Source organism: Pseudophryne corroboree, chromosome 4, assembly GCF_028390025.1.
Source record: "Pseudophryne corroboree isolate aPseCor3 chromosome 4, aPseCor3.hap2, whole genome shotgun sequence".
In the NCBI taxonomy this organism is placed as follows: domain Eukaryota; kingdom Metazoa; phylum Chordata; class Amphibia; order Anura; family Myobatrachidae; genus Pseudophryne; species Pseudophryne corroboree.
Genome location: NC_086447.1, coordinates 685,337,761 through 685,361,437, shown reverse-complemented (window position 1 = coordinate 685,361,437; position 23,677 = coordinate 685,337,761). Strand labels below are relative to the sequence as shown.

Below are 23,677 nucleotides of genomic sequence, written 5' to 3'. Positions count from 1 at the left end.
GCTAAAGCAGTGCTTTGCCAGACAGTGACTGGAACCTTAGATAAGGTAACTAGCTGTCCAGACAGTGACTGGAACCTTAGATAAGGTAACTAGCTGTAACAGACAGTATATTGCTCTCCCCCTACTACAAACCCCCTTGGTACCAGTTTAAGGTGCTTTTGAGGGTCTTGGAGGAGCAGCGCTTCCGTGCTTGCAGCCTGGACTATGATGCAGCAGGAAATGGCGCCTCTGAGCCGCTGGTCCCACCCTCTGGGAAGCCCCGCCCCCTTAATGGTGTGCGGTCCCAGTATTCTTTTTATACTGGCAAGTCTCACAGATTTACAGAAAAGGGGGTTAAAACCCCTTTTCTGTGTCAGCACCAGTGTGGCCAACTGCAGCGCAGAGTTCCCGCCGCGACCTTATGCCGCTATCTGAACGGGGGGCCCACTAAACGGGACCCCGATTCCTGTACTCACCATACAGCGTCTTCAGCTCTGTTAGTGGTGGCGGCATGCTGTTGGAGTGTGCGCTCACCCTGGGGGCGAGCGAAACAACACCTTAGTAGCTTGTGTCCTCTCAGCGGGGATCCAGATCATTAACCCTTCAAGAGGTTGGTACCGGTACCTATCCTAAGTCCCACGACACAGGCAGAATGGTTGCCAACCACTGCTGCCTGAAAATAAACTAAAATAAAGTTTTTGAAGAAAACTCTCTGGAGCTCCAGAGAATGCACGGCTCCTTGGGCACATTTTTCTAAACTGAGTCTGCAGGAGGGGCATTGAGGGGAGGAGCCAGCACACTAAAGAATTGTTAAAGTGCCAGGCTCCAATGGACCCCAGCTATACCCCATGGTACTAAGACCATCCTAGTATTCCCTAGGACGTTAGAGAAAAATTAATTGCACTGAAATTATTTTAAGTTGATTTTTTATTTAAACAGGACATATACAGGGGCTCTAATACTTAATTAAGTATATCGCTTAAAAATGAAGACAATTAATAATAAAAACATTAAGGAAAAAATTAAATTAAAAACAATTGTTGAAAGTGGTAATTATAACAAGCTCTCCCTCCTCAAAGGATGCAACATGGTTCAGAAATCTGGCCTGCTTCCCTAGGGAGATGCCTTCTTACCCTTGTTTTCAGCTGTCAGATCATTTGCATTGAAATTACATCTGATCTGCCTCATTTGCATTGAAATTTCTCCCGTTGTAGTGTCCGCAAGAACAGACACTAAGGGGCATATTCAGTTCTGCGCATGTTTTTTAGAAACTCTGCAGTGTTTTTCCCGCTGCCGCTGGGTTTTTCCTATTCAATTGCTGGAGAGAAAATTAGCCATTCTGATTTCTTTTTTCTCGCACACCCAGAGTAAGTCTGATTTTTCCCTAAAATTTTTATTTTTCGGATAAATCATCAGGACTTGCTCTGGAATCTCTGTGGCACACCGCCCCGCCCACCCATGACTAATTAAGCAATTGGAAGTTTCCAGTTAGCTAAATTAGTCATTAATTTCTCACTTTCGGAATCAGTGTCTTCTTCCTCCAGCCAGTCATAATCTGATCTTCCGTAGCTACAGTGTGTGTAAATATGTATGTGTGACCCCCCGAGGAGCCCCCTCGCCTACCAGCAGCCCCTCCCCTCCTAGCATCCTCCTTCTCAGTGAAAAGATGGAGGGGAGATCATCGGGAGCCGCTGAGACCACCGGATCAGCCGGAACACACCAGTGAGTATGGGACCTTGAAGTTTTTTTTTCATACCCTGCAGTGACTTTGGCCATAAAAATCCTGCATCCAATTTTTTTTTATTAGATACTGCGGGTATACCTGCAGTAATCCAAAATTGGAAGCAAGGTTTGCAAGGTTTTTTTATTGCAGTCAAAACCTTGCACCCAATTGGATGCATCAGATTTCTACTAGCTGGAAAGGTGATCTACTGTACAGTACAAGGTTCCATCTTTAGTTCCATGAATAAATCTTCTTTTTATTTAATTTAGAACTCATTGCATATTATCTATAAATTTTCTTTGTTTAGATACTGTTTAATTTTAATAATAATAACTATAATAATAATAATAATAATAAAATGTACTGTACTCACTGCATGGAAATTATTAATGTTGCTCTGAGCTTTTAATTAGTTACTTTCCTTGTACTTAATTGTTTTATAGAGATAGAACTATTGAAAATAAATTAATGAAATACTTGTTTTACTGTACTGAACTGTCATTTCTGTTTTACGTATATTTTAGGGACCAAAGAAAACACCAATGTTAAGGGAACCTTGGATAAAGTATGTGCTAATGTTGAACCAAATGCAGAACAGTATGGTATTAACTTGTTAAGGTAAGTCCATTAAGTTAGTCCATTTTACAGTGCATAACAAACACCCATTTCCATAAGAAGTCGTGTTTTGTTGCCATAAAATAAAAATATGTTATCCAATACTCTGTAAAGTGCCAGAACATAAAACTAAACCTGATGACACAGCAGGATAGTTTTAAGGGAGCAGTCATGTTACGAATATGCAGACTAATTAGCCAATCAGTTGTTTGGATTATTGTAATGGATTGGGTCACATAGGCCGTGATATCGCAGCAGGTATTGCCAGCATAATAGTTAGTTGGAATTATTCTGCATTCAATAGACACAATACAAACCTTAATGTTTTAAATTGAGTTTACAGCAATAATAATAAAAGCTACAGGTTGCTGAAGACCTTTTAATGAAACTAGAAGATTAGCATAGCTATTAACACTGTTTTTCTGTATGTACAATGTATATGTTTGTACTAATGGGCTTTTAAATAAAGAATTAGGCATGTCCTCAATAGATTTAATTATGGTTTTACAGGATTTAGAGATTAGTGATGGCCTGGAGGGTGCCCTTGTTACTGTAAAATACTGCCTATTATAGAAGTAATCTTATACAGTGATGAACTGGGGCATGAAGGGCCTACTGAGGGAAGGCAGTGGTAGGAACCCATGCTTAAGGGGTGTTGCCAGCCACCATGGACGGTTGGCCAACCATTATAGGCTGCAGACAACATGGATACTGCAGTGCATGGTTGTTCATCCGTTTTCCTGCACTACCAGGTAACTGACCCTGTAATAGAATAACAATCTATCATTTGAGTGCACTGTCTAAAAGGGTGTGGTATTGAAAGTCGACAGTAACTAGGTCGAAAATGTCTACGACCAATAGTGGTCGACCTAGACATTGTCGACCTAGTTACTGTCGACTTTCAATCCGGATCCCGTCTGAAACATGACATTAAACGAGGAGATGGGGCCCTCAGACAGTGGGGCCTACCGGGAATTTCCCCCGTACACCTGTGAGACAGACCAGCCCTGATCTTATTTATTGAATATATAGCTAAGGCAGTAAGAAGTTGGTTCTTTTAAGTTGTATGCTGCATTTGTATCTTATGACTTGTTTGTTATCTAATTATATTTTAGATATATTCTTCACAAAAAAAAAAATCTTTTTCTGACATGACTGACTCCAGATTTTACTGTATTGTTATTTACCAAAATTAATAAAGTTTATACTTTTACTATATGTTAACCTAACTAGCTCTTGGTAACTCAAAGGGGTAAATGTTCTAAAGGATGATTTTGATCCATTTTAAATTGATCTAAATCTATGTGTTTCAGGGCTAAATCGCACATTTACTAATGGACAATTTTTTAAATTGTTTTTTAAATGTTTGAAAATTGATCAAAATTACACATTTACTAAGAACTTAATATCGACCTTTAGTGAATAAACCCCAAAATGTGAATTCAAATTCTTTTCTCTGACGTCCTAAGTGGATGCTGGGGACTCCGTCAGGACCATGGGGATTAGCGGCTCCGCAGGAGACAGGGCACAAAAGTAAAAGCTTTAGGACTAGGTGGTGTGCACTGGCTCCTCCCCCTATGACCCTCCTCCAAGCCTCAGTTAGGTTTTTGTGCCCGGCCGAGAAGGGTGCAATCTAGGTAGCTCTCCTGAGCTGCTTAGAATAAAAGTATAGACTTAGGTTTTTTTATTTTCAGTGAGTCCTGCTGGCAACAGGCTCACTGCATCGAGGGACTAAGGGGAGAAGAAGCGAACTCACCTGCGTGCAGAGTGGATTGGGCTTCTTGGCTACTGGACATTAGCTCCAGAGGGACGATCACAGGCCCAGCCATGGATGGGTCCCGGAGCCGCGCCGCCGGCCCCCTTACAGAGCCAGAAGAGTGAAGAGGTCCAGAAATCGGCGGCAGAAGGCATCTTGTCTTCAAGAAAGGTAGCGCACAGCACTGCAGCTGTGCGCCATTGCTCTCAGCACACTTCACACTCCGGTCACTGAGGGTGCAGGGCGCTGGGGGGGGGCGCCCTGAGACGCAATGAAAACACTATTTATGGTAAAAAATACATCACATATAGCTCCTGGGCTATATGGATGTATTTAACCCCTGCCATTTTACCTCATAAAAAGCGGGAGAAAGGCCGCCGTGAAGGGGGCGGAGCCTATCTCCTCAGCACACAAGCGCCATTTTCCCTCACAGCTCCGCCGGAAGGACGTCTCCCTGACTCTCCCCTGCAGTCCTGCACTACAGAAACAGGGTAAAAAAGAGAGGGGGGGGGGGGCACTAATTTGGCATATAAAAACATATATAGCAGCTATAAGGGAGAAACACTTATTTATAAGGTTGTCCCTATACATATATAGCGCTCTGGTGTGTGCTGGCAAACTCTCCCTCTGTCTCCCCAAAGGGCTAGTGGGGTCCTGTCCTCTATCAGAGCATTCCCTGTGTGTGTGCTGTGTGTCGGTACGCGTGTGTCGACATGTATGAGGAGGAAAATGGTGTGGAGGCGGAGCAATTGCCTGTATTAGTGATGTCACCCCCTAGGGAGTCGACACCTGACTGGATGGTCTTATTTAAGGAATTACGTGATAGTGTCAGCACTTTACAAAAAACTGTTGACGACATGAGACAGCCGGCAAGTCAGTTAGTGCCTGTCCAGGCGTCTCAAACACCGTCAGGGGCTCTAAAGCGCCCATTACCTCAGTCGGTCGACACAGACACGGACACTGACTCCAGTGTCGACGGTGAAGAAACAAACGTATTTTCCAGTAGGGCCACACGTTACATGATCACGGCAATGAAGGAGGCTTTGCATATTTCTGATACTACAAGTACCACAAAAAAGGGTATTATGTGGGGTGTGAAAAAACTACCCGTAGTTTTTCCTGAATCAGAAGAATTAAATGAAGTGTGTGATGATGCGTGGGTCTCCCCCGATAAAAAATTGCTGATATCTAAGAAATTATTGGCATTATACCCTTTCCCGCCAGAAGTTAGGGCGCGTTGGGAAACACCCCCTAGGGTGGATAAGGCACTCACACGCTTATCAAAACAAGTGGCGTTACCGTCTCCTGATACGGCCGCCCTCAAGGAGCCAGTTGATAGGAAGCTGGAAAATGTCCTAAAAAGTATATACACACATACTGGTGTTATACTGCGACCAGCGATTGCCTCAGCCTGGATGTGCAGCGCTGGGGTGGCGTGGTCGGAGTCCCTGACTGAAAATATTGATACCCTTGACAGGGACAGTATTTTATTGACTATAGAGCGTTTAAAAGATGCGTTTCTATATATGCGTGATGCACAGAGGGATATTTGCACCCTGGCATCAAGAGTAAGTGCGATGTCCATTTCTGCCAGAAGATGTTTATGGACACAACAGTGGTCAGGTGATGCGGATTCCAAACGGCACATGGAAGTATTGCCGTATAAAGGGGAGGAGTTATTTGGGGTCGGTCTTTCGGACCTGGTGGCCACGGCAACAGCTGGAAAATCCACCTTTTTACCCCAACTCACCTCTCAGCAGAAAAAGACACAGTCTTTTCAGCCTCAGTCCTTTCGTCCCCATAAGGGCAAGCGGGCAAAAGGCCAGTCATATCTGCCCCGGGGTAGAGGAAAGGGAAAAAGACTGCAGCAGACAGCCTCTTCCCAGGAACAGAAGCCCTCCACCGCTTCTGCCAAGTCCTCAGCATGACGCTGGGGCCTTACAAGCGGACTCAGGTGCGGTGGGGGGTCGTCTCAAGAGTTTCAGCGCGCAGTGGGCTCACCCGCAAGTGGACCCCTGGATCCTACAGGTAGTATCCCAGGGGTACAGATTGGAATTCGAGACGTCTCCCCCTCGCAGGTTCCTGAAGTCGGCTTTACCAACGTCTCCCTCCGACAGGGAGGCAGTATTGGAAGCAATTCACAAGCTGTATTCCCAGCAGGTGATAATCAAAGTACCCCTCCTACAACAGGGAAAGGGGTATTATTCCACACTATTTGTGGTACCGAAGCCAGACGGCTCGGTGAGACCTATTCTAAATCTGAAATCTTTGAACACTTACATACAAAGGTTCAAATTCAAGATGGAGTCACTCAGAGCAGTGATAGCGAACCTGGAAGAAGGGGACTATATGGTGTCCCTGGACATCAAGGATGCTTACCTTCATGTCCCAATTTGCCCTTCTCACCAAGGGTACCTCAGGTTCGTAGTACAGAACTGTCATTATCAGTTTCAGACGCTGCCGTTTGGATTGTCCACGGCACCCCGGGTCTTTACCAAGGTAATGGCCGAAATGATGATTCTTCTTCGAAGAAAAGGCGTCTTACTTGGACGATCTCCTGATAAGGGCAAAGTCCAGGGAACAGTTGGAGGTCGGAGTAGCACTATCTCGGGTACTGCTACAACAGCACGGGTGGATTCTAAATATTCCAAAATCGCAGCTGATCCCGACGACACGTCTGCTGTTCCTAGGGATGATTCTGGACACAGTCCAGAAAAAGGTGTTTCTCCCGGAGGAGAAAGCCAGGGAGTTATCCGAGCTAGTCAGGAACCTCCTAAAACCAGGAAAAGTGTCAGTGCATCATTGCACAAGGGTCCTGGGAAAAATGGTGGCTTCTTACGAAGCGATTCCATTCGGCAGATTTCACGCAAGAACTTTTCAGTGGGATCTGCTGGACAAATGGTCCGGATCGCATCTTCAGATGCATCAGCGGATAACCCTGTCTCCGAGGACAAGGGTGTCTCTTCTGTGGTGGCTGCAGAGTGCTCATCTACTAGAGGGCCGCAGATTCGGCATTCAGGATTGGATCCTGGTGACCACGGATGCCAGCCTGAGAGGCTGGGGAGCAGTCACACAGGGAAGAAATTTCCAGGGCTTGTGGTCAAGCATGGAAACGTCTCTTCACATAAATATCCTGGAACTAAGGGCCATTTACAATGCCCTAAGTCAAGCAAGGCCTCTGCTTCAGGGTCAGTCGGTATTGATCCAATCGGACAACATCACGGCAGTCGCCCATGTCAACAGACAGGGCGGCACAAGAAGCAGGAGGGCAATGGCAGAAGCTGCAAGGATTCTTCGGTGGGCGGAAAATCATGTGATAGCACTGTCAGCAGTGTTCATTCCGGGAGTGGACAACTGGGAAGCAGACTTCCTCAGCAGGCACGACCTCCACCCGGGAGAGTGGGGACTTCACACGGAAGTCTTCCACATGATTGTGAACCATTGGGAAAAACCAAAGGTGGACATGATGGCGTCCCGCCTCAACAAAAAACTGGACAGGTATTGCGCCAGGTCAAAGGACCCTCAGGCAATAGCTGTGGACGCTCTGGTAACACCGTGGGTGTACCAGTCAGTGTATGTGTTCCCTCCTCTTCCTGTCATACCCAAGGTACTGAGAATTATAAGATGGAGAGGAGTAAGAACTATACTCGTGGCTCCGGATTGGCCAAGGAGGACTTGGTACCCGGAACTTCAAGAGATGCTCTCAGAGGACCCATGGCCTCTGCCGCTAAAAAGGGACTTGCTTCAGCAAGGACCCTGTCTGTTCCAAGACTTACCGCGGCTGCGTTTGACGGCATGGCGGTTGAACGCCGGATCCTAAGGGAAAAAGGCATTCCGGAAGAGGTCATACCTACCCTGGTCAAAGCCAGGAAGGAGGTGACCGCACAACATTATCACCGCATTTGGCGAAAATATGTTGCGTGGTGTGAGGCCAGGAAGGCCCCCACGGAGGAATTTCAACTCGGTCGATTCCTGCATTTCCTGCAAACAGGAGTGTCTATGGGCCTCAAATTGGGGTCCATTAAGGCTCAAATTTCGGCCCTGTCGATTTTTTTCCAGAAAGAATTGGCTTCAGTTCCTGAAGTCCAGACATTCGTCAAGGGAGTACTGCATATACAACCCCCTTTTGTGCCTCCAGTGGCACCGTGGGATCTCAACGTAGTTCTGGGATTCCTCAAATCACATTGGTTTGAACCGCTCAAATCTGTGGATTTGAAATATCTCACATGGAAAGTGACCATGCTGTTGGCCCTGGCCTCGGCCAGGCGAGTGTCAGAATTGGCGGCTTTGTCTCACAAAAGCCCATATCTGATTTTCCATTCGGACAGGGCAGAACTGCGGACTCGTCCCCAGTTTCTCCCTAAGGTGGTGTCAGCGTTTCACCTGAACCAACCTATTGTGGTGCCTGCGGCTACTTGGAACTTGGAGGTCTCCAAGTTGCTAGACGTTGTCAGGGCCCTGAAAATATATGTTTCCAGGACGGCTGGAGTCAGGAAAACTGACTCGCTGTTTATCCTGTATGCACCCAACAAGCTGGGTGCTCCTGCTTCTAAGCAGACGATTGCTCGTTGGATTTGTAGTACAATTCAGCTTGCACATTCTGTGGCAGGCCTGCCACAGCCAAAATCTGTAAATGCCCATTCCACAAGGAAGGTGGGCTCATCTTGGGCGGCTGCCCGAGGGGTCTCGGCTTTACAACTTTGCCGAGCTGCTACTTGGTCAGGGGCAAACACGTTTGCAAAATTCTACAAATTTGATACCCTGGCTGAGGAGGACCTGGAGTTCTCTCATTCGGTGCTGCAGAGTCATCCGCACTCTCCCGCCCGTTTGGGAGCTTTGGTATAATCCCCATGGTCCTGACGGAGTCCCCAGCATCCACTTAGGACGTCAGAGAAAATAAGAATTTACTTACCGATAATTCTATTTCTCGTAGTCCGTAGTGGATGCTGGGCGCCCATCCCAAGTGCGGATTGTCTGCAATACTTGTACATAGTTATTGTTACAAAAATCGGGTTATTATTGTTGTGAGCCATCTTTTCAGAGGCTCCTCTGTTATCATGCTGTTAACTAGGTTCAGATCACAAGTTGTACAGTGTGATTGGTGTGGCTGGTATGAGTCTTACCCGGGATTCAAAATCTTTCCTTATTGTGTACGCTCGTCCGGGCACAGTATCCTAACTGAGGCTTGGAGGAGGGTCATAGGGGGAGGAGCCAGTGCACACCACCTAGTCCTAAAGCTTTTACTTTTGTGCCCTGTCTCCTGCGGAGCCGCTAATCCCCATGGTCCTGACGGAGTCCCCAGCATCCACTACGGACTACGAGAAATAGAATTATCGGTAAGTAAATTCTTATTTTTTTTCCATCAAGAGATGTTTTTTCTCTTTAGAAGTAAGAATATTTCAGTTATAACTTTTATTTGTATTCAATTACCTTTGAATTTGTAACATTTACAATAATACAATTTAAAGAAATGTACTATTAACAAAACTGAATAGGTTTAGCATGATAATCCCTCCTGATTCTGTTGATGATGCCGTTCCTTTTACTAGGCCTGAATTAGAGTTCTGTGTTAGTCCATTTACATGACATAATAATGTGACTTGCCAAGCTTTTGTTGCACTGTGCATGAGTGTAACCTGCAAACGTATTATGAGTTGTGTGTATTTTACACATTACTCCATGGGCAAATTGCAAACTGAAAGTGGCCCTGGAAAAATTGTAGATGTGGTCTCACATGGGCAGCACCAGAGGTATACTGTGTAACCATGGGGGCAGCACCACCCCTCACATATTAGCACCACCGCTCCCTATGGCTGATGCGTCCCTGCATTGCTCTATCTTTAAGCTAGACCCTGTAGAATTGTTTCTTTCTGTGTCCTATTGGAGATTTCACGTGTGCTGAAAGTTGAACTTAAATGAGAGATTTCATGAAGATTGCAATTACTGTAAATCAGAAGTGTAGTTATCATACAAGTTAGAATGTACTAAACTCATAAAAGATCCTACTAACATCATATTCTACTATAACTATCTGATTTTGCAATACTAAAAAGTCACTGCTGTGCGACATGCTCAGGTAGAGTATTAACAATAGGTGCATGGAATGCAGTGAAAATGGGGCCCCGAGCCAAGGGGCCCCATGCTGCCCATCCTGCATCCGCCATTTTCCACTTCTGCTGCCATTGGCCTGACTGAGGAGGAGAAAGAAACTGAGAACTATTTCATTTCTGCTATAATCCAATCATCAATGCAACTGAACTCTCCTCCAGGACTGTCCTCTTTACCTCATGGGCATGTTTGCTGCAGTTATACAAACACTGCAGAGGGCAGCAGAGGCACATAGCAGGGCCGAGGACAATAATGTCTTAAAATGCCCCTGATTGGTCAAGCTGCTTCTGTATCTGTAGAATGGTATATGTACTGTATTAGCCTTATGGCATTATTTGTATCATGTATACAGGTTTGTTGTAATCTTGTAATAGTTTATGATTTCCAAGCACTGTGTATCTTTCAATTGAATGGACTATATATTTTTCTTATTTTAATACCTTAAATATAGTTTGTATATGGAAGTAAAAGCAAACATCACAGGAATGTTATGTATAAGGCCCTCTGAAAATTTGTTTTCAATTCAACTTTTTTCAGGAATTCCAAAAATATACAGTAATTGCATCATTTCTTCAAACATTTTTTTAGGTACATGATTAAGCGCAGTCCTGCTTCACACGAATATCCTTTCTATGAAGATGAACGCCACAGGATTACATTTGCTGATTATACTGTTACCTATGTTGATCAACCTGCAAATTCTTGGTTTGTGGTTTTCAGGTAAAATGTGCTGATACTGTGTAACTCAGATTGGCCAGAGTAAGAATTAGGTGAGGCAGCACCCTAGGGTGCAGCTGTTTTACCTTTGCATAGTAGCACACAAAAGACTCCTCAAGGACTAGCCCCACCCCCTTACTGCTTACACTGTCTTCTAAAGATCCTGCGGTGAAGCTCGGAAATAAATTTCCAGAGCACTGCCATTAAGGGCTCAGGGCCACTTACAGGTCGTTGATAGCAGTACCATTTACTCTTTCCACACCACAATTCAGTGCAGAATATAATAGGTTCAGACTAACATGAGGCAGATGAGAATGCTGAGATCTTTACTGTACACTAAAGACATTAGCTCTGTATTGTTTACTTGGGCTCTAAATTGACCACTAGTGACTGGGCTCTGTATTGTACACTTGTCCACTAGTGACTGGGCTCTGTATTGTCCACTTGTCCACTAGTGACTGGGCTCTGTATTGTCCACTTGTCCACTAGTGACTGGGCTCTGTATTTTCCACTTGTCCACTAGTGACTGGGCTCTGTATTGTCCACTTGTCCACTAGTGACTGGGCTCTGTATTGTCCACTTGTCCACTAGTGACTGGGCTCTGTATTGTACACTTGTCCACTAGTGACTGGGCTCTGTATTGTCCACTTGTCCACTAGTGACTGGGCTCTGTATTGTCCACTAGTGTCTGGGCTCTGTATTGTCTAGTTGTCCACTAGTGACTGGGCTCTGTATTTTCCAGTTGTCCACTAGTGACTGGGCTCTGTATTGTCCACTAGTTACTGGGATCTGTATTGTCCACTAGTGACTGGGCTCTGTATTGTCCACTAGTGACTGGGCTCTGTATTGTCCACTTGTCCACTAGTTACTGGACTCTGTATTGTCCACTAGTTACTGGGCTCTGTATTGTCCACTGTCCACTAGTGACTGGGCTCTGTATTGTCCACTTGTCCACTAGTTACTGGGCTCTGTATTGTCCACTTGTCACTGGGCTCTGTATTGTCCATGTGTCTACTAGTGACTGGGCTCTGTATTGTATTCTTGTTCACTAGTGACTTAGCTCTGTATTGTCCACTTGTCCACTAGTTACTGGGCTCTGTATTGACCACGTGTCTACTAGTGACTGGACTCTGTGCTGTATTCTTGTTCACTAGTGACTTAGCTCTGTATTGTCCACTTGTCCACAAGTTACTGGGCTCTGTACTGTCCACTTGTCTACTAGTGACTGGGCTTGGTATTGTATTCTTGTCCACTACCACTACTGACTGATCTCGGTATTGTCCACTAGAGACAATATTTTATTTCCCTATAGATTGTAAGCTTGCGAGCAGGGCCTTCCTACCTCTATGACTGTTTGTTATTACCCAGTTTTGTTATATCATTGTTATTTCCAATTGTAAAGCACAACGGAATTTGCTGCACTATATAAGAAACTGTTATATAATAAATAATAAAGACTTGAATATGTATTGTACACATGGCCACTAGTGACAGGACTCTGTATTGTACACTCAGCAACTAGTGACTGGGCTCTGTATTGTACACTTGGTTACTAATAACATGACTCTATATTCTTCATATGGCGGCTTGGGACTGGGCTCTCTGTTGTATACTTAGTTGTAAAAGTGTGCGGGGTTCATGCTGTTTTTAGTGTGTCAAATGTCCAAACATTGTGCCCACATCTTTGTATAGCGTTTAGTTAAATATCAATCAAGTATGTTTTTAATAAATGTTTACTTTTTTAGGGAAATATTCCATGTACCTGAAGACATGTTTATTGTACCCAAGATGTATACAAACCTTCCAGTCTGTACACTACATGTCATTAATAATGATACACTGGAGAAAATACCCTGGGTGTTCAACAAAGTAACACCCCATATTTACACAAAAAACAAGGTGAGTGGCAACTGCACCTACAGCATCAGTTTGCATAAATAATTTATCATTTAACAGTACAGTGAATAGCAATTTTATTTATCATTCTTGCTGCTAGTCCTCTATACATGCTCACATTTTCACTTTTCACCTCTTTTTCCTACTGGCCCATCCAGTGGAATCTGTATGTAAATTAAGGGAGGTGACAGATTAAACAGCATTCTAGTGGTTTAAAAATCTATATTGTCAGTATGTTTTGTTAGAAGAGAGAATACAAAACATGGAATAATAATAATAACAACACTACTCAGCTAATTATAAAAAAAAATCTCTGCATCTGTCATGTGAATATGGGTGGTTTCCTATTAGCCATGATAAACTACCATGGCTAATTACCTCCCCCGGTGGTATCCAATTAGCCCTAATGCCGACAATTATCATGGGTTTTGTTTTGCCCTTGCCCAGGCAGGCAAAATCAAATCCACAATAAGCTTGCATAATTTACCCGATGAACTGCATCTGGCTTCACTGAAGCTGATCGCTTTCTTTTAGCTTTGCTTCACTTAACTTTAGAAACATACTGTAGGTTTTTTCTCTCTGGCCACTTCTTTGTGATATAGTGATTTATGCTGTCCCATAAACCCAGAAACAGCAGTACTTTGTGAATTCACCTTGCAAACGTAATAGCAGTACAACTAACTTTAACTCACAACAAAGATTCCATCCATGATCCTTATACGTGATTCCTTCCAAAAACACAGCCATACCTTCATAAGTTTCTTTCATGCCCACTGCATATTCCAGAGGCACTGAAGGTAGTTTGTTACCATTATGGAGTAACACTATTTTCAGAGTAGTTTTTGAGGAATCAATAAATAGTCACCACTCACTAATATTGTGCTGAACATCAAACTCGATCTTTTAAAAAAATTAGGCCAAAGAAAAGTTTCTTGTTCTAAAATTTGAAATTGTTGTAATGTGAGCCAGATTCAGCTGTGGAACACAAAAGTTCTGTTTGTTGTTTTGACAGTGTTAAGACATGGACCAAATAATTGAATTCTCCCTGTTTTGTGATGTGAGGTGATTTGTCTTGGGGTGATAAAACTGGGCAGGATTTTGAATTTAAATGTTTAAATTTCTCAAAATATCTTAAACTTTCATGATATCACATGTTTGATGGTATATTTGGATTCTACCCACAAAATTACATGCAAATTGTATATATGTATGTCAGATGCAATATGAGTGTGGGGTAGTGTAATAAATAAATAAATAATTAAATAATAATAATAAGAGACATTTCAGCAGTGTTAACTCAGGACAAATGTGGCCATAATGTGTTTTATTTAAAAAAATAAAATACATTCCTCAGACCTGCCTTAGAAAATATATATTAGGTCACATGTTTTGCTGCATGTTCCGTAGAACAATCCGTGCATATTTAGTCCATTCATGTAACTTCATTGACTAAGTTGAGGTTACTAGCTGCAATAGTCAGTGGTACACGCAGGGGAGCAGGGGGATGGGGGGGAGGGTTGGGGGTTCTGGGTACCTAGAACAACCCCCCGATCGGGCAATTTTTTTAATTTAGAGATGGAGACAGCTGTGTCTTTGTCTCGGCATAAACTGCAATCGCAGAGCAACTGAGTGTTCTACAACAGAATGTAGCTCTCACCATCCTCACTATCACTGGACTATGACATCCCCACCTGCCTCGCCTGACCACACATCTCTGATCAAAAGTCACCAAATGTCCACCTCTCACTGCTGCACGTCACTCATATATACAGAGTATAATATATATATATATATATATATACACTGCTCAAAAAAATAAGGGAACACTAAAATAACACATCCTAGATCTGAATGAATGAAATATTCTTATTAAATACTTTGTTCTTTACATAGTTGAATGTGCTGACAACAAAATCACACAAAAATTATCAATGGAAATCAAATTTATTAAGCCATGGAGGTCTGGATTTGGAGTCACCCTCAAAATTAAAGTGGAAAAACACACTACAGGCTGATCCAACTTTGATGTAATGTCCTTAAAACATGTCAAAATGAGGCTCAGTAGTGTGTGTGGCCTCCACGTGCCTGTATGACCTCCCTACAATGCCTGGGCATGCTCCTGATGAGGTGGGGGATGTTCTCCTGAGGGATCTCCTCCCAGACCTGGACTAAAGCATCCGCCAACTCTTGGACAGTCTGTGGTGCAACGTGGCGTTGGTGGATGGAGCGAGACATGATGTCCCAGATGTGCTCAATTGGATTCAGGTCTGGGGAACGGGCGGGACAGTCCATAGCATCAATGCCTTCGTCTTGCAGGAACTGCTGACACACTCCAGCCACATGAGGTCTAGCATTGCCTTGCATTAGGAGAAACCCAGGGCCAAGCGCACCAGCATATGGTCTCACAAGGGGTCTGAGGATCTCATCTCGGTACCTAATGGCAGTCAGGCTACCTCTGGCGAGCACATGGAGGGCTGTGCAGCCCCCCAAAGAAATGCCACCCCACACCATTACTGACCCACTGCCAAACCGGTCATGCTGGAGGATGTTGCAGGCAGCAGAACGTACTCCTTGGCGTCTCCAGACTCTGTCACGTCTGTCACATGTGCTCAGTGAGAACCTGCTTTCATCTGTGAAGAGCACAGGGCACCAGGGGCGAATTTGCCAATCTTGGTGTTCTCTGGCAAATGCCAAACGTCCTGCACGGTGTTGGGCTGTAAGCACAACCCCCACCTGTGGACATCGGGCCCTCATACCACCCTCATGGAGTCTGTTTCTGATCGTTTGAGTAGACACATGCACATTTGTGGCTTGCTGGAGGTCTTTTTGCAGGGCTCTGGCAGTGCTCCTCCTATTCCTCCTTGCACAAAGGCGGAGGTAGCGGTCCTGCTGCTGGGTTGTTGCCCTCCTACGGCCTCCTCCACGTCTCCTGATGTACTGGCCTGTCTCCTGGTAGCGCCTCCATGCTCTGGACACTACGCTGACAGACACAGCAAACCTTCTTGCCACAGCTCGCATTGATGTGCCATCTTGGATGAGCTGCACTACCTGAGCCACTTATGTGGGTTGTAGGGAGGTCATACAGGCACGTGGAGGCCACACACACTACTGAGCCTCATTTTGACTTGTTTTAAGAAGAGATGAGCGGGTTCGGTTTCTCTGAATCCGAACCCGCCAGAACTTCATGTTTTTTTTCACGGGTCCGAGCGACTCGGATCTTCCCGCCTTGCTCGGTTAACCCGAGCGCGCCCGAACGTCATCATGACGCTGTCGGATTCTCGCGAGGCTCGGATTCTATCGCGAGACTCGGATTCTATATAAGGAGCCGCGCGTCGCCGCCATTTTCACACGTGCATTGAGATTGATAGGGAGAGGACGTGGCTGGCGTCCTCTCCGTTTAGAATAGATTAGAGAGACACTTGATTTACTAATTTTGGGGAGCATTAGGAGTACTCAGTACAGTGCAGAGTTTTGCTGATAGTGACCACCAGTTTTATTTATAATCCGTTCTCTGCCTGAAAAAAGCGATACACAGCACACAGTGACTCAGTCACATACCATATCTGTGTGCACTGCTCAGGCTCAGGCCAGTGTGCTGCATCATCTATTATCTATATATAATATTATATATATCTGTCTGACTGCTCAGCTCACACAGCTTATAATTGTGGGGGAGACTGGGGAGCACTACTGCAGTGCCAGTTATAGGTTATAGCAGGAGCCAGGAGTACATAATATATTATATAGTGAGTGACCACCAGACACACAGTGCAGTTTATTTAATATATCCGTTCTCTGCCTGAAAAAAGCGATACACACAGTGACTCAGTCAGTCACATACCATATCTGTGTGCACTGCTCAGGCTCAGGCCAGTGTGCTGCATCATCTATATAATATATATTATATATCTGTCTGACTGCTCAGCTCACACAGCTTATAATTGTGGGGGAGACTGGGGAGCACTACTGCAGTGCCAGTTATAGGTTATAGCAGGAGCCAGGAGTACATAATATTATATTAAAACAGTGCACACTTTTGCTGCAGGAGTGCCACTGCCAGTGTGACTAGTGACCAGTGACCTGACCACCAGTATATATAATATTAGTAGTATACTATCTTTTTATCAACCAGTCTATATTAGCAGCAGACACAGTACAGTGCGGTAGTTCACGGCTGTGGCTACCTCTGTGTCGGCACTCGGCAGCCCGTCCATAATTGTATATACCACCTAACCGTGGTTTTTTTTTCTTTCTTTATACATACATACTAGTTACGAGTATACTATCTCTTTATCAACCAGTCTATATATTAGCAGCAGACACAGTACAGTGCGGTAGTTCACGGCTGTGGCTACCTCTGTGTCGGCACTCGGCAGCCCGTCCATAATTGTATATACCACCTAACCGTGGTTTTTTTTTCTTTCTTTATACATACATACTAGTTACGAGTATACTATCTCTTTATCAACCAGTCTATATATTAGCAGCAGACACAGTACAGTGCGGTAGTTCACGGCTGTGGCTACCTCTGTGTCGGCACTCGGCAGCCCGTCCATAATTGTATATACCACCTAACCGTGGTTTTTTTTTCTTTCTTTATACATACATACTAGTTACGAGTATACTATCTCTTTATCAACCAGTCTATATATTAGCAGCAGACACAGTACAGTGCGGTAGTTCACGGCTGTGGCTACCTCTGTGTCGGCACTCGGCAGCCCGTCCATAATTGTATATACCACCTAACCGTGGTTTTTTTTTCTTTCTTTATACATACATACTAGTTACGAGTATACTATCTCTTTATCAACCAGTCTATATATTAGCAGCAGACACAGTACAGTGCGGTAGTTCATGGCTGTGGCTACCTCTGTGTCGGCACTCGGCAGCCCGTCCATAATTGTATATACCACCTAACCGTGGTTTTTTTTTCTTTCTTTATACATACATACTAGTTACGAGTATACTATCTCTTTATCAACCAGTCTATATATTAGCAGCAGACACAGTACAGTGCGGTAGTTCACGGCTGTGGCTACCTCTGTGTCGGCACTCGGCAGCCCGTCCATAATTGTATATACCACCTAACCGTGGTTTTTTTTTCTTTCTTTATACATACATACTAGTTACGAGTATACTATCTCTTTATCAACCAGTCTATATATTAGCAGCAGACACAGTACAGTGCGGTAGTTCACGGCTGTGGCTACCTCTGTGTCGGCACTCGGCAGCCCGTCCATAATTGTATATACCACCTAACCGTGGTTTTTTTTTCTTTCTTTATACATACATACTAGTTACGAGTATACTATCTCTTTATCAACCAGTCTATATATTAGCAGCAGACACAGTACAGTGCGGTAGTTCACGGCTGTGGCTACCTCTGTGTCGGCACTCGGCAGCCCGTCCATAATTGTATATACCACCTAACCGTGTTTTTTTTTTCTTTCTTTATACATACATACTAGTTACGAGTATACTATCTCTTTATCAACCAGTCTATATATTAGCAGCAGACACAGTACAGTGCGGTAGTTCACGGCTGTGGCTACCTCTGTGTCGGCACTCGGCAGCCCGTCCATAATTGTATATACCACCTAACCGTGGTTTTTTTTTCTTTCTTTATACATACATACTAGTTACGAGTATACTATCTCTTTATCAACCAGTCTATATATTAGCAGCAGACACAGTACAGTGCGGTAGTTCACGGCTGTGGCTACCTCTGTGTCGGCACTCGGCAGCCCGTCCATAATTGTATATACCACCTAACCGTGGTTTTTTTTTCTTTCTTTATACATACATACTAGTTACGAGTATACTATCTCTTTATCAACCAGTCTATATATTAGCAGCAGACACAGTACAGTGCGGTAGTTCACGGCTGTGGCTACCTCTGTGTCGGCACTCGGCAGCCCGTCCATAATTGTATACTACTATCCAATCCATCCATCTCCATTGTTTACCTGAGGTGCCTTTTAGTTGTGCCTATTAAAATATGGAGAACAAAAATGTTGAGGTTCCAAAATTAGGGAAAGATCAAGATCCACTTCCACCTCGTGCTGAAGCTGCTGCCACTAGTCATGGCCGAGACGATGAAATGCCAGCAACGTCGTCTGCCAAGGCCGATGCCCAATGGCAAAGTACAGAGCATGTCAAAACCAAAACACCAAATATCAGTAAAAAAAGGACTCCAAAACCTAAAATAAAATTGTCGGAGGAGAAGCGTAAACTTGCCAATATGCCATTTACCACACGGAGTGGCAAGGAACGGCTGAGGCCCTGGCCTATGTTCATGGCTAGTGGTTCAGCTTCACATGAGGATGGAAGCACTCAGCCTCTCGCTAGAAAACTGAAAAGACTCAAGCTGGCAAAAGCACCGCAAAGAACTGTGCGTTCTTTGAAATCCCAAATCCACAAGGAGAGTCCAATTGTGTCGGTTGCGATGCCTGACCTTCCCAACACTGGACGTGAAGAGCATGCGCCTTCCACCATTTGCACGCCCCCTGCAAGTGCTGGAAGGAGCACCCGCAGTCCAGTTCCTGATAGTCAGATTGAAGATGTCAGTGTTGAAGTACACCAGGATGAGGAGGATATGGGTGTTGCTGGCGCTGGGGAGGAAATTGACCAGGAGGATTCTGATGGTGAGGTGGTTTGTTTAAGTCAGGCACCGGGGGAGACACCTGTTGTCCGTGGGAGGAATATGGCCGTTGACATGCCAGGTGAAAATACCAAAAAAATCAGCTCTTCGGTGTGGAGGTATTTCACCAGAAATGCGGACAACAGGTGTCAAGCCGTGTGTTCCCTTTGTCAAGCTGTAATAAGTAGGGGTAAGGACGTTAACCACCTCGGAACATCCTCCCTTATACGTCACCTGCAGCGCATTCATAATAAGTCAGTGACAAGTTCAAAAACTTTGGGTGACAGCGGAAGCAGTCCACTGACCAGTAAATCCCTTCCTCTTGTAACCAAGCTCACGCAAACCACCCCACCAACTCCCTCAGTGTCAATTTCCTCCTTCCCCAGGAATGCCAATAGTCCTGCAGGCCATGTCACTGGCAATTCTGACGAGTCCTCTCCTGCCTGGGATTCCTCCGATGCATCCTTGCGTGTAACGCCTACTGCTGCTGGCGCTGCTGTTGTTGCCGCTGGGAGTCGATGGTCATCCCAGAGGGGAAGTCGTAAGCCCACTTGTACTACTTCCAGTAAGCAATTGACTGTTCAACAGTCCTTTGCGAGGAAGATGAAATATCACAGCAGTCATCCTACTGCAAAGCGGATAACTGAGTCCTTGACAACTATGTTGGTGTTAGACGTGCGTCCGGTATCCGCCGTTAGTTCACAGGGAACTAGACAATTTATTGAGGCAGTGTGCCCCCGTTACCAAATACCATCTAGGTTCCACTTCTCTAGGCAGGCGATACCGAGAATGTACACGGACGTCAGAAAAAGACTCACCAGTGTCCTAAAAAATGCAGTTGTACCCAATGTCCACTTAACCACGGACATGTGGACAAGTGGAGCAGGGCAGGGTCAGGACTATATGACTGTGACAGCCCACTGGGTAGATGTATGGACTCCCGCCGCAAGAACAGCAGCGGCGGCACCAGTAGCAGCATCTCGCAAACGCCAACTCTTTCCTAGGCAGGCTACGCTTTGTATCACCGCTTTCCAGAATACGCACACAGCTGAAAACCTCTTACGGCAACTGAGGAAGATCATCGCGGAATGGCTTACCCCAATTGGACTCTCCTGTGGATTTGTGGCATCGGACAACGCCAGCAATATTGTGTGTGCATTAAATATGGGCAAATTCCAGCACGTCCCATGTTTTGCACATACCTTGAATTTGGTGGTGCAGAATTTTTTAAAAAACGACAGGGGCGTGCAAGAGATGCTGTCGGTGGCCAGAAGAATTGCGGGACACTTTCGGCGTACAGGCACCACGTACAGAAGACTGGAGCACCACCAAAAACTACTGAACCTGCCCTGCCATCATCTGAAGCAAGAAGTGGTAACGAGGTGGAATTCAACCCTCTATATGCTTCAGAGGTTGGAGGAGCAGCAAAAGGCCATTCAAGCCTATACAATTGAGCACGATATAGTAGGTGGAATGCACCTGTCTCAAGTGCAGTGGAGAATGATTTCAACGTTGTGCAAGGTTCTGATGCCCTTTGAACTTGCCACACGTGAAGTCAGTTCAGACACTGCCAGCCTGAGTCAGGTCATTCCCCTCATCAGGCTTTTGCAGAAGAAGCTGGAGGCATTGAAGAAGGAGCTAAAAGGGAGCGATTCCGCTAGGCATGTGGGACTTGTGGATGCAGCCCTTAATTCGCTTAACAAGGATTCACGGGTGGTCAATCTGTTGAAATCAGAGCACTACATTTTGGCCACCGTGCTCGATCCTAGATTTAAAGCCTACCTTGGATCTCTCTTTCCGGCAGACACAGGTCTGCTGGGGTTGAAAGACCTGCTGGTGACAAAATTGTCAAGTCAAGCGGAACGCGACCTGTCAACATCTCCTCCTTCACATTCTCCCGCAACTGGGGGTGCGAGGAAAAGGCTCAGAATTCCGAGCCCACCCGCTGGCGGTGATGCAGGGCAGTCTGGAGTGACTGCTGATGCTGACATCTGGTCCGGACTGAAGGACCTGACAACGATTACGGACATGTCGTCTACTGTCACTGCATATGATTCTCTCAACATTGATAGAATGGTGGAGGATTATATGAGTGACCGCATCCAAGTAGGCACGTCACACAGTCCGTACTTATACTGGCAGGAAAAAGAGGCAATTTGGAGGCCCTTGCACAAACTGGCTTTATTCTACCTAAGTTGCCCTCCCACAAGTGTGTACTCCGAAAGAGTGTTTAGTGCCGCCGCTCACCTTGTCAGCAATCGGCGTACGAGGTTACATCCAGAAAATGTGGAGAAGATGATGTTCATTAAAATGAATTATAATCAATTCCTCCGCGGAGACATTGACCAGCAGCAATTGCCTCCACAAAGTACACAGGGAGCTGAGATGGTGGATTCCAGTGGGGACGAATTGATAATCTGTGAGGAGGGGGATGTACACGGTGATATATCGGAGGGTGAAGATGAGGTGGACATCTTGCCTCTGTAGAGCCAGTTTGTGCAAGGAGAGATTAATTGCTTCTTTTTTTGGGGGGGGTCCAAACCAACCCGTCATATCAGTCACAGTCGTGTGGCAGACCCTGTCACTGAAATGATGGGTTGGTTAAAGTGTGCATGTCCTGTTTTGTTTATACAACATAAGGGTGGGTGGGAGGGCCCAAGGACAATTCCATCTTGCACCTCTTTTTTCTTTTCTTTTTCTTTGCATCATGTGCTGATTGGGGAGGGTTTTTTGGAAGGGACATCCTGCGTGACACTGCAGTGCCACTCCTAGATGGGCCCGGTGTTTGTGTCGGCCACTAGGGTCGCTAATCTTACTCACACAGTCAGCTACCTCATTGCGCCTCTTTTTTTCTTTGCGTCATGTGCTGTTTGGGGAGGGTTTTTTGGAAGGGACATCCTGCGTGACACTGCAGTGCCACTCCTAGATGGGCCCGGTGTTTGTGTCGGCCACTAGGGTCGCTAATCTTACTCACACAGCTACCTCATTGCGCCTCTTTTTTTCTTTGCGTCATGTGCTGTTTGGGGAGGGTTTTCTGGAAGGGACATCCTGCGTGACACTGCAGTGCCACTCCTAGATGGGCCCGGTGTTTGTGTCGGCCACTAGGGTCGCTAATCTTACTCACACAGCTACCTCATTGCGCCTCTTTTTTTCTTTGCGTCATGTGCTGTTTGGGGAGGGTTTTTTGGAAGGGACATCCTGCGTGACACTGCAGTGCCACTCCTAGATGGGCCCGGTGTTTGTGTCGGCCACTAGGGTCGCTTATCTTACTCACACAGCGACCTCGGTGCAAATTTTAGGACTAAAAATAATATTGTGAGGTGTGAGGTATTCAGAATAGACTGAAAATGAGTGTAAATTATGGTTTTTGAGGTTAATAATACTTTGGGATCAAAATGACCCCCAAATTCTATGATTTAAGCTGTTTTTTAGTGTTTTTTTAAAAAAACACCCGAATCCAAAACACACCCGAATCCGACAAAAAAAATTCGGTGAGGTTTTGCCAAAACGCGTTCGAACCCAAAACACGGCCGCGGAACCGAACCCAAAACCAAAACACAAAACCCGAAAAATTTCAGGCGCTCATCTCTAGTTTTAAGGACATTACATCAAAGTTGGATCAGCCTTTAGTGTGTTTTTCCACTTTAATTTTGAGGGTGACTCCAAATCCAGACCTCCATGGGTTAATAAATTTGATTTCCATTGATAATTTTTGTGTGATTTTGTTGTCAGCACATTCAACTATGTAAAGAACAAAGTACTTAATAAGAATATTTCATTCATTCAGATCTAGGATGTGTTATTTTAGTGTTCCCTTTATTTTTTTGAGCAGTGTATATATATATATATATATATATATATATGGATGTGGTTCATCAAATCGACAGTATCTAGGTCGACAATGTTTTGGTCGACCACTATAGGTCGACAGCCACTAGGTCGACATGGATGGAAGGTCGACAGGGTTTCTAGGTCGACATGTGCTAGGTCGACAGGTCTAAAGGTCGACATGAGGAATTTTTTTTTTTTGTGTCGTTTTCTTCGTAGAGTGACCGGGATCCCAAATTAGTGCACCGCGTCCCCTCGCATGGCTTGCTTCACTCGCCATGCTTCGTAGTCCACGTGGATAGTTAAGTATGAAAAAAATTCAAAAAAAGAAAAAAATGTGAAAAACTTATGTCGACCTTTAGACCTGTCGACCTAGCACATGTCGACCTAGAATCCCTGTCGACCTTCCATCGAT

At 45.0% G+C, this 23,677-nt stretch overlaps 1 protein-coding gene across 2 annotated transcripts in view; it reads left to right on the top strand.

Annotated features, from left to right (window-relative positions):
• Nucleotides 1-23,677, top strand: part of ADGB (androglobin) — a 943,967-nt gene that overhangs the window by 769,417 nt on the left and 150,873 nt on the right. For both annotated transcript variants that reach the window (XM_063917880.1, XM_063917881.1), the window contains 3 exons: nt 2,227-2,320; nt 10,770-10,901; nt 12,644-12,797. In XM_063917880.1, coding sequence (XP_063773950.1) covers nt 2,227-2,320; nt 10,770-10,901; nt 12,644-12,797 — 380 coding nt within the window. The remainder of the gene's footprint in view (nt 1-2,226; nt 2,321-10,769; nt 10,902-12,643; nt 12,798-23,677) is intronic.